The sequence below is a fragment of the Macaca nemestrina genome, chromosome 1 (assembly GCF_043159975.1).
Source record: "Macaca nemestrina isolate mMacNem1 chromosome 1, mMacNem.hap1, whole genome shotgun sequence".
NCBI classification, from domain to species: Eukaryota; Metazoa; Chordata; class Mammalia; order Primates; family Cercopithecidae; genus Macaca; species Macaca nemestrina.
In genome coordinates this window covers 205752987-205764729 of record NC_092125.1, presented here as the reverse complement: position 1 = coordinate 205764729, position 11743 = coordinate 205752987, and the positions used below count along the sequence as shown (strand labels likewise).

At 51.0% G+C, this 11743-nt stretch overlaps 1 protein-coding gene across 3 annotated transcripts in view; it reads left to right on the top strand.

The window, feature by feature from the left end:
* Positions 1-244: 244 nt before the first annotated feature.
* Positions 245-11743, top strand: part of LOC105494561 (sestrin 2) — a 47758-nt gene continuing 36259 nt past the window's right edge. Inside the window, exons 1-2 of one of the 3 annotated variants that reach the window (XM_071097718.1) lie at positions 245-685; positions 9725-9790. In XM_071097718.1, the coding sequence (XP_070953819.1) occupies positions 596-685; positions 9725-9790 (156 nt within the window). In that variant the 5' untranslated portion in view covers positions 245-595. The remainder of the gene's footprint in view (positions 686-9724; positions 9791-11743) is intronic. The other 2 variants (XM_011763084.2, XM_011763085.3) reach the window with 2 other exon arrangements.

Sequence of the window (11743 nt, the reverse complement as noted above, 5' to 3'; positions counted from 1 at the left end):
CTGTCACTGCTGTCTGGTATTGCCAGCGATCTGACTAAACCGTCTTGCAAAAGTTTGCAACATTCGCCCGAGGCGGACTACAACTCCCACAATTCCGGGCTCTTCCCGGTGCTGATTGGCGGAGCCACCGACTCCAGGGGGCGGAGCTTCCCCCACCTCCCCGAGGGAACAGACCTCTGATTGGCTGGACCGCGGGGCTTTTGTGTCCCCGCCCTCCCCCGGGGACCGCAGCGGGCTGAGCTGCTGGTGTCAGAGCCCGGCGAGCGCTGGCAGTTCCGCGGCGGGGATGCTGAGGAGCGCTGGGTCCGCGAGCAACCTTGGCCCCTGCGGACTTCCGAGGCCGTGAAAACCCCTGCGCTGCGGCCCTTCCCCGGCCCCCGAGGCCGTTCGCCGTTCCCAAAGCCCGACTCGGGGAAGAGTCCAGCACCGCAGCGGCGGTTCTCGGATTCCGGAGCATTCTGGAGCCCCGAGAGACGCCCCGGGGTTCTAGAAGCTCCCCGGCGGCGACCAGTCCCGGCTTCCTTCGGGCGTCCGTCCGAAACCCGCTCGGGTGCACGGGTCGTCGGCGAGCCGCGACCGGGTCCTGGCGCGCACCATGATCGTGGCGGACTCTGAGTGCCGCGCGGAGCTCAAGGACTACCTGCGGTTCGCCCCGGGCGGCGTCGGCGACTCGGGCCCCGGAGAGGTAAGCGGCGGCCGCGCGACGTCCCTCTTCCCCGGAACCCCGAGCCGCGTCTGAGCCGCAGGCTGTCCGGAGCTGAGTCGGTGTGTCCCGGGCTCGGGGAGGGAAAACCGAGCGCGTAACCCGGGACCCCGGTTGCATCAACTGGCAGCCGCGGCCCTCGACACCCCTCCCCCCTCCCCCGCCCCCTCCCTCTCCCTCTCCCCTTCCCTCTCCCCCTCCCCCCTCCCCCCCGGGGCCGCGGATCCTTCCTCGTCTCCCTCGGACTCCTGGCCAATGAGGGAGAAGCCTTCTGGAGGCTCTCCGGGCTTTGGGCTCTTGAACGTCTTCAAGTCCAGGCAAATCCCGGCCGGAGCGGCCCGACCACTCCTCCTCCCCGCCCCCTTCCGCGGAGTCCCTTCCTCTTCGCGGGGGCCGGCGGGCAGAGGACCCTTCCTGGGTGCGTCTCGGCTCCTGTCCCCCAGTGCGGGGCGTAGGCAACTGGGACTGGCCAGCGAAAGTCGACCTCATCCCCTGTCCCCAGCACTCCTGCTTTGGAGGGAGAGCGCAGGGGCTCTGGGGGCTTGGCTGACCGCCCGGTACGCGGCGGCGGCAGCCAAAGCTCGGGAGAGAGGGGACAACCCCCTTCGCGGCTTCCGAAGCCAAGCGCGGGTTAGGCTGCGCCCTGCTAAGTAAGTCGTCTGAGGGCCCAGAAGTTTGTTTTCCAGAAATTCCTCCCCCGCCCTCCCTTCGCGCCGTTCCCCCCCGCCCCCCCGCCTTCGCACCCGGGCATAGCCCGCAGGGGCTTTGCAGGGAGGCCGGGAATTAGGCTGGACCTAACCAGACTGACAATTCGCACTCCTCCACCACCAGCAGCAGCGATAATGGACATCTTATCATTTATTATGCACCTACTAGATACTAGGCTCTGAGTTTTTTTCGCCTTTAATCTAAGTCTTCAGGACTAAACCAGCAAAATACAAGCTAGGCTATAGCCCCATTTTTACAGGAAGAGCTTTGAGGCCCACGATGGGCTCAGAGGCTTTCTTCACCAACCCCAGTGGATAGCTTGTTCTTTGGCCTTATGATTTCGGAGATTGCATGGCACTGTGAGCTTCTAGTTGCTTTAGTTTACAGGCCTAGAGTGTGGTGGAGGTTGTATTCTGGACCTGGGATTTGGTGGAGTGCTGTGTGACCCCAGGAAAATCCCTGCTGTTCTCTGAGTAACGTGGTTTCTGGGGATCCTACCTCCGTCAGTACATGGTTTGTGCCCTGGTTTTTGTTAGCTTGCTCACCCTTCCCTGCCATGATTTAGGAGCGCCATGTGGAAGAATGGCTCTTCTGCAGCTTCTCAGCAGTGTGACGACTTTGGAAAGATGGAAATGATGTTACTATTGAGAACACCTGGACAGTAGAGAGCAAGCGGGCTGGGTTCGTGTCCCAGCCCTCCTGCTAACTTGCTGTGTGTGGCTTAGCCAGTAATCACTTCTCTGATCTGTAGTTTCTTCCCATGGGGATTTTACAGTGTCTCCAAGGGATTGTAGGGAGAATTAACTCAGAATACAAGCAAAGGCTGAAGCACCGTGACTGGAACATAGTAACTGCATGAAACTTGCTTGCTATTATCAGAATGTGGCCATGGCATGCACAGCTTTCTCCAGAGTGTCTCACAAGGGGGTGCCCGGGCCTGTTCCTGAGATCAGACACTGTACACCCCTCTCTGGGACAGTGCCTGGGAACTGGTCTAGGGAGAAAAGGCTTTGAGGGAGGGATCTTTACACAGAAGCCATGTTTCCTCAGTGGAGAAAACTGGTGCTATCTGGGAGGTTTTTCTTTTTCTTTTTTTTTTTTTTGAGATGGAATCTTGCTCTGTTGCCCAGGCTGGAGTGCAGTGGCATGATCTTAGCTCACTGCAACCTCCATCTCCCAGGTTCAAGCAATTCTCCTGCCTCAGCCTCCCTAGTAGTTGGGATTACAGGCACGTGCCACCACACCCAGCTAATTTTTGTATTTTTAGTAGAAACAGAGTTTCACCATGTTGGCCAGGCTGATCTCGAACTCCTGACCTCAGGTGATCCACCTGCCTTGGCCTCCCAAAGTGCTGAGATTACAGGCATGAGCCACCTCACCTGGCATATCTGGGAGGTTTCTGTGTATTCCTCTCTCTTGAAAAAAGAGGACCTTGGGATGGTTTCTGCTTTGAGTGGCATCCTTAGAAGACAGCAGGGTGCCGATCTTTGAGTCAAGTGTCCGAGGCCCAAGAGACGACCCAGGCGTGCAGCTCCCTTAACTCCCTGTCACTTCACCACACACTCCCTTTCAGGAGCTCATTGCCTTCAGATGTGTGTATCTTCAGAAAGTTCCAAGGACTTCACTCTAGTACTGGTAGTATTAGGCTCCAGAATAACTTTCTTGGCCAGATGCAGTGGCTCATGCCTGTAATACTAACACTTTGGGAGGCTGAGGCAGATGGATTGCTTGAGCCCAGGAGTTCAAAACCAGCCTGGACAACATGGTGAAACCCCATCTCTACAAAATATACAAAAGTTAGCCAGGCATGGTGGTGTGTGCCAACTACTTGGAAGGCTGAGGTGGGACGATTGCTTGAGCCTGGGAGGCAGAGGTTGCAGTGAACCGTGATCATGCCACTGCACTCCAGCTTGGGTGACAGAGCAAGACTCTGTCTCCAAAAAAAAAATAAAACAGGCTGGGTGCAGTGGCTCACACTGTAATTTGAGCACTTTGAGAGACTGAGGTAGGTGGATCATGAGGTCAGGAGATCGAGACCATCCTAGCTGACACGGTGAAATCCCGTCTCTACTAAAAATACAAAAAATTAACCCTATGTGGTGGCACACACCTGTAGTCTCAGCTACTCAGGAGGCTGAGGTAGGAGAATTGCTTGAACCTGGGAGGCAGAGGTTGCAGTGAGCTGAGATTGCTCCACTGCACTCCAGCCTGTGTGACAGAGTGAAACTCCGTCTCAAAACAAAACAAAACAAACTTTCTCAGACATCATTTCTTCTTCAGGGAAGCCCTTCCTCCCCAACTAGATAAGTCCCCTTGCACACCCTCCTCCAGTCCCCCTTCTCCATGTAGGAGCTTTGGTCCCAATGATGTGGAGATACCCTGCAGGTCTCATCCCCAGCGCTGCTCTTTGCACCTAGTAAGTGTTCGTGACTAGTTGCCCCTTGTTGGCTTAGCTGACTCTTGTGAACTCTTCCAGCCATGGAGTCAGATCTGAATTGTGCCCATTTGGAAGAGGACCTTTCTGAGCCTCCCTGCCCTGTCTCCAAAGAAGAAACTATTTCTCCCTGGGTGGTTGGGAGGAACTGGCACAATCAGATGTGTAAAGCACTTAGCGTGGTGCCCAGCTCATGATGGGCAGACAAGTGTATGGCACCACTCACTCACACCCCCTCCACCCTGCCTACTCCAAGGCTGGAGGTCCAGGGCTGCTTGGGCTATATTTCTGTATCGTCTTCTTAGGTGTAAACCCAAGGAAATATCTGAATTCAGCTGGGGGCAGGCAAAGGAGAAATAGTGTCTGTTCCTTCCCAGCTGGCAGAGTGGGTAACCAGGTGTCTGTAGCTGAGTCGAGGTATAGGCTGTATAAAGGATAATATAGGGTAACCAAGAATAAAGTCTGGGGCTTCTCCAAGAAGAGGATATGGGTAGTGGACCAAATCCTTGGAAGCCAGACTGAGCTGGGTTCAACTCTCCAAGGCTGGGACCGTTTCCCAAAGCTGTTATTGTGAAGTGGAGTGGACCTTAGAAGCCAGACAGCCCTGGGTTCAGATCTCAGATTGGCCACTTGTCAGCTGGTGCCTAACCTTTGAACCCTTAATCTTTCCTTGTGTGCAAAGTAGAGACTCTGCCGCCACCCAAAAACAAATGAAAATTAGATGGAGCCTGCACGCAAGTACCTGAGCTAATTTAAAAGTTAACATATAGTAAGTGCTTAAATTATGATCCATGCCAGGCATGGTGGCTCATGCCTGTAATCCCAGCACTTTGGGAGGCTGAGGCGGCAAGATCACTTGAGCCCAGGAGTCTGAGACCAGCCTGGGCAACACAGTGAGACTTCATCTCTATTTAAAAAAAAAAAAAGGCCAGGCATGGTGGCTCACGCCTGTAATCCCAGCACTTTGGGAGGCCGAGGTGGGCAGATCATGTCTCTACTAAAAATACAAAAATTAGCTGGGCGTGGTAGTGCACCCCTATAATCCTAGCTACTTAGGGGGCTGAGGCAGGAGAATTGCTGAACCCGGGGGGCGGAGGCTGCAGTGAGCTGAGATCGCGCCACTGCACTCCAGCCTGGGTGACAGAGTGAGACTCCGTATCAAGAAAAAAGAAAAAAATAGGAACCAGGCACAGGTCTGGGGCCATTATCCTCTTTTTACAGTCTGCCCTAAAGTACAGGTAGTGCATATGAAATTAATGCTTAGCCAGTGGTAACCAGCCTTGTTACGTACCACTATTATTACTGACTCCCCACTCCAGGGAATTGGGGCAGAGTGGGCTGACTTGGAGGGGTCATTTCTTGGCAGCGGTACGCTGCCCTGCCTGCTTCCTCTGTCAGGTTCGGGGAAGCATTCAAGGTATTGGAGCCATGGATTCAAATCTACTTGGTCTTGCCTTTAGGGCTTTATACTATCTGTTCCCTCTGGCTGGAATGCTGGTCCCCCTAGTTTTTGGGGTGTTTGTTTTGAGACGGAGTTTCACTCTTGTTGCCCGGGCTGGAGTGCAATGGCGCGATCTCAGCTCACCGCAACCTCTGCCTCCTGGGTTCAAGCAATTCTGCCTCAGCCCCCCGAGTAGCTGGGGTTCAGGCATGCACCACCACGCCTGGCTAATTTTTTGTATTTCTAGTAGAGACAGGGTTTCTCCATGTTGGTCAGGCTGGTCTTGAACTCCCGACCTTGGTGATCCACCCGCCTCGGCCTCTCAAAGTGCTGGGATTACAGGCGTGAGCCACTGCACCCGGCCTGTTTGTTTTTTAAGAGAGGGTGTCTTACTGTGTTGCCCAGGCTGGTCTCAAATTCCTAGCCTCAGGTGATCCTCCCCCACCAAGCCTTCCAAAGTACCAGGGTTACAGGTGTGAGCCACACCCCCTAGGCCCCCTAAATCTTTACAGGCCTTGCTGCCTTCTCATCATTTAAATAACAGCTCAAAGACCACCTCCTCAATGACTTTTCCTGTCTAGTTACACTAAAATATTGCACACTCTCCCTCCCCATCATACAGTTACTGGATTATTTCACTCACTTTATAGAATCTGTGCTTTGAAATCCTATTTATCAGATTCTGAATTTTATGAAGGCCGAGGGCTTTGTCTTTTTATTGCTGCTTGCAATGTAGCCATCAAAAATATTTGTTGAGTGAACAAATTAATTCTGTTTCCACCTAGAAAGCACTTACCATAGTGCCTTATACTTGAGAAAGTGATCAATAAATGGTGTAAACAATGGTCCTCACCCTAGCTGTTATGCTGAGGCCCCACCCCAGACAACTGAATTAGAATTGTGGGAGGTGGGACCTTGGCATTGTTTTTGTAAAGCTTCTCAAAGGATTCTGATGTACTGCTTGGGTTGAGAAGCCCTTGTTTGATACAGTAAGGAAGTTAATGATACCTAATGTTTATTAAGTGCTTATTGTGATGGAGGTATTGAGGTAAGCTACACAGTGTTATCTCATGAAATCCTTATCACTAGCCAGTGAAAGTAGGTACTATTATCCCCATTATTTGGTAAGGAAACTGAGGCTCATAAAGCTAAGGGATAGCAGGTGGTGGAGCTGTCATTTGAGCTCATACAATTTGTGTCAAGAGCCCCATCTTTTTTTTTTCTTTTTTTTTTTTTGAGACAGGGTCTTGTCTGTTGCTCAGGCTAGAATGCCGTGGTACGATCATAGCTTGCTGTAACCTCAAACTCCTGGGCTCAGGCAATCCTCCTGTCTCAGCAGCCTCCTGAGTAGCTGGGACTACAGGTTGTGTGCCACCATGCCCAGCTAATGTACTATTTGTAGAGACAGGGGTCTCACTGTGTTGCCCAGGCTGGTCTCGAATTCCTGGCCTCAAGGGATCCTCCTGCCTCAGCCTCCCAAGGTGCTGGGATGAGCTGCTGTGTCAGCCAAAGGCCCCTATCTTTTTTTTTTTTTTTTTTTTTTGAGACAGAGTCTCGCTCTGTCGCCCAGGCTGGAGTGCAGTGGCCGGATCTCAGCTCACTGCAAGCTCCGCCTCCCGGGTTTACGCCATTCTTCTGCCTCAGCCTCCTGAGTAGCTGCGACTACAGGCGGCCGCCACCTCGCCAGGCTAGTTTTTTGTATTTTTTAGTAGAGATGGGGTTTCACCATGTTAGCCAGGATGGTCTTAATCTCCTGACCTCATGATCCGCCCGTCTCGGCCTCCCAAAGTGCTGGGATTACAGGCTTGAGCCACCGCGCCCAGCCAGGCCCCTATCTTTTAACTGCACTGTATACTGTTGTTGTTATTGCTGAAAATGTTGATGGATCGAGACCCATGTCTTAGAGCTCCTTCTTTTGACAATTCCTGGGTCAGATTTTGGAGTGAGTTGGGATTCCCAAGGCTATTCCTGTCCTTCCCTAGCACCCCTGATGGGCCCTCTCTGCCTCCCCCAGTTCTGCTCCACCCTACCCTGCTGTGGCTTGCTGTTCTGTCCTCAGGTCCCCTGAGGTGGAGGCCCAGTTTGTGGAGTCAGCAATCCTTATCTCCTTTACAGAGCTGTGGGGCTTTTTCTTTGGGGAGGGGGGAGGGAAGCTCCAAAGGGGAGTGTTTAGGGATTGTGGTGGTTACTACGCTGAACTTGGACCAGCCTGGCCGGGAAGTTCCCAGAAGTGTGGGCTGAAAGGGGCCTGCACAGTCAGCTCAACTCTCTTTTTGAAGGTAGCTGGGCTACTTTACCTACCAGGATTAAGGCCTAGAGAGTTTACGCCTTTAACTTTCCCAGAGCCACATAGCAAGTTAGTTGCAGAATTGGTACCTACTCCAGAGACTTTGTAGTCTTCTGGAGTCCCAGAGCTCTGCCTCCTCAGTGGGCTTTTGGCCATCTGAGAAGGAAGGTTCAATTTTAGTTTTTAGTTCCCAGATACGTGAGGGCTGGTACTAAGTCTAGATCTTAATGGGGAGGGGAGAACTGGGCGCCTCCTATCCCTGTCCAGTGAGGGCATGGCTCTGATTTGGGTAAACTGTAACCAAGGCCAGTGCTGAGAGCCGCTTCCACTCTCAGATTAACAAAATAAATGAATAAGTAGAGCATCCTTCCTGAACCCCATCTCTAGGACTAGGAGAAGCAGATGTAGTGAGTACATGATTTTAGTGGTTTCTAAAGAGGCTCCAGCATATACAGGTCAAAGTGGTTGCTTCCATCAGCCTTGTACACCCTGCTCGGATTCCCTCCATGCCTTTCGGCTTTCTCTGTCTTCATTCACAGGCTAGTATGAATGGCCTGGCGCTGCTGTCCACTAAATGTGATCTGGTAGCAGGGAAACAAAACAGACAATTTGATGACAGGTTTTTAGAAGCAAAAACCCTGGGAATTTCGGGGTTATAGGTGAGGGGTTCCTAGATGCCATGGTTTAGCTTTGCAAAAGGAGTGACCAGTAGGACTGGGCCAGTAATTTTATCTGGAAGCCCATGAGAAGGGGAGGTAGGATTTTAAGTCAGCTGATCAGATTTATATTCAGAAAGTTAATGTGGCTACTGGGTAGAGGATGGATAGGAAAGGCCAGGGCTGAGGAGGCCGGGGGACAACTGGTGAGGCTGTGAGTAGTGGTCCAGACAAGAGGGGGTGTTAGTTGATGAGGTGTTGGTGGTGGGAGGACAGATAAGCAGCCAGGCATGATGGCTCTCATCTGTAATCCCAGTGCTTTGGGAGGCCAAGGCAGGAGGATCCATTGAGCCCAGCAGTTTGAGGCTATAGTAAGCTATGACTGCATCACTAAAGAAGAAGGGGCCAGTTGCAGTGGCTCATTCCTGTAATCCCAGCACTTTGGGTGGCTGAGGTGGGCGGATCACCTGAGGTCGGGGGTTTGAGACCAGCCTGGCCAACATGGAGAAACCCTGTCTCTACTAAAAATAAAAAATTATGGCTGGGTGCGGTGGCTCAAGCCTGTAATCCCAGCACTTTGGGAGGCCGAGACGGGCGGATCACAAGGTCAGGAGATCAAGACCATCCTGGCTAACACAGTGAAACCCCATCTCTACTAAAAAAATACACAAAAACTAGCTGGGCGAGGTGGCGGGCGCCTGTAGTCCCAGCTACTCGGGAGGCTGAGGCAGGAGAATGGCATAAACCCGGGAGGCGGAGCTTGCAGTGAGCTGAGATCCGGCCACTGCACTCCAGCCTGGGTGACAGAGCGAGACTCTGTCTCAAAAAAAAAAAAAATAAATAAATAAAAATAATAAAAATAAAAATAAAAAATTAGGCGAGGGCGGTGGCGCATGCCTGTAATCCCAGCTACTTGGGAGGCTGAGGCAGGAGAATCGCTTGAACCCAGGAGGTAGAGATTGCAGTGAGCCGAGATCACGCCATCGCACTCCAGCCTGGGCAACAAGAGCGATACTCCGTCTCAAAAAAAAAAAAAAAAAAAAAAATACGGAAGAAGAAGAAAGAAATGAATGAACATGTGAGAGAAATTGAAGCTGCTTCTGAGGCATCTGGGGTACTTGGCTACCTGGCTTTGGGGTGCAAACTGTGGGGTGTTCTTGTATAAGTTCTCTGAGACCACTGAGAAGGTGGCCTCCTGGAGATGTGCAGCATGGTGGCTATATAGTTCCTTCTCCAGGACCCTCCCATCCCACATGCTGGGATTCCTGGGTCCCAGCCCAGTTCCTGAAGAACTCAGCCTGGAGTGAGCCCTCTTTCTTGCTTACCCTTCCAAATGTGCATTTATCTCCCACCTGGCTCTGCCATCCAAAGGATGCTAGAAAGGTGGGTTTAACAGTTCAGTGGAGCCCCTTGGATAGGAGGAAGAAGCTGGATAGGTAATAATCCTCTTTATTCTCCCTTCTACTGCGGACTGACCTCCATGTGTTCCCCCCAGGAGCAGAGGGAGAGTCGGGCTCGGCGAGGCCCTCGAGGGCCCAGCGCCTTCATCCCCATGGAGGAGGTAAGCTTGGAAGGGATTAGGGATCTTTTTTCCCTGGGAAGAAAGGACATGGCATATTGGTGGGCAGGCGTCTTTTCCTGTTCCTTAAATTACAACTTTTAAACTATTCCTTTCTGATTTCTGATTCATTTAATTCACAAAACGGCTCTGTGAAGCAGGCACTATGAACTTCATTTTACTGGGAAGAAACAGGCTGAAAGAAATCAAGTGCTAATAGCCAGGTAGTGGCCAAACTTTTTTTTTTTTTGCATGGCCAAACTTTCGATTCCTACATCAGTGCCTGTTTCCCTTAAGAAGATAGAACTATCTATGTTTATCTTCTCATCCGTGACTGTACATATATTACATGTTCTTTTCTGTTTCAAAAGTAATATATGTTTATTATTTTTAAAATTTCCATTGTTTCAGAAAGCTCTGATCTCCTGTATCTTCCTACACCCTGCAGAGATCATCACTGTTAACCATTTGCCACTGTTTACTGTGCTTTGTTCAAGCCAATACTTACTTTCAGTACAGAACCAAGGTCATAGTTTACAACTTGTTTTTTTGTTTTGTTTTTCACTTAATACAAGAAAGACATCCTTCATCTACTGAGTCAGTTCATTCATTCATTTACTTAACATATCTATTGAATGATTAATCTGTGTGAGGCACTGTTCTGGTTGCTTGGGATACAGCAGTGAACAAGACAAAAATCTTTGCCATTATGGAGCTTATATTCTAGTGCGTTGGGATAGTGGAGGTACCTTCAAAACATGCAGAAAAAGGTAAAACTAGTTTCCTCATTTTCTTTGGCCTTCAGTGAACAAGGACAAATTTTTTGTTTTACTGGGCGCAGTGGCTCACGCCTGTAATCCCAGCACTTTGGGGGGCCGAGGCGGGCAGATCACAAGGTCAGGAGATCGAGACCATCCTGGCTAACACAGTGAAACCTCATCTCTGCCAAAAATACAAAAAATTAGCCAGGCGTGGTGGTGGGCACCTGTAATCCCAGCTACTTGGGAGGCTGAGGCAGGAGAATGGCGTGAACCCGGGAGGCAGAGCTTGCAGTGAGCCGAGATCGCACCACTGCACTTCAGCCTGGGCAACAGAGTGAGACTCAGTCTCAAAAAAGAAAAATTTTGTTTCCTCTCCTCTTTGCTTTCCCTAAATGTGTAGGGCGAGTAGTTAATGAGGTAACAAACGTTTAACCTCCCTCTAAACCCCCCTGTTCCTCCACTCCTTGGTAAATGTAAGGTGAACAACCACTTGCTGATTATTTATGTCTGTGGCCCATAATTCCAAGCTCAGGTATTGCTCTTGTGTTTTATTTTTTCGTTTATAAATGACCACTCTTTTTTTTTTCTTTTTTTTGAGACGAAGTTTCGTTCTTGTTGCCCAGGCTGGAGTGCAGTGGCGCGATCTCGGCTCACCGCAACCTCTGCCTCCCAGGTTCAAGCAATTCTCCTGCCTCAGCCTTCTGAGCAGCTGGGATTACAGGCATGCGCCACCACGACCAGCTAATTTTGTATTTTTAGTAGAGATAGGGTTTCTCCATGTTAATCAGGCTGGTCTCGAACTCTGGACCTTGGGCAATCTGCCCATCTCTGCCTCCCAGTGTCCTGGGATTACAGGTGTGAGCCACCGTGCCCGGTCCACTCTTTTATAATAAAGAAAAGAAACAGGCAGCCAGGTGCAGTAGCTCACACCTGTAATCCCAGCACTTTGGGACGCCAAGGTAGAGGGATCATTTGAGCCCAGGAGTTCGAGACCAGCCTGGACAACATAGTGGGACTCTGTCTCTATTTAAAAAAGAAGAACGAAATAGGCTTTGGAGTTCATCTGAATTTGAATCTGATTCTGTCATTTGTAAGATCTGTGACTTTGAGCAAGGAACAAAACTTCCTGGTTTCCTCATCTGGCAAAGTGGGGGAAATAATAGTATTCACCTCACAGGCTTATTGGCAAGATCCC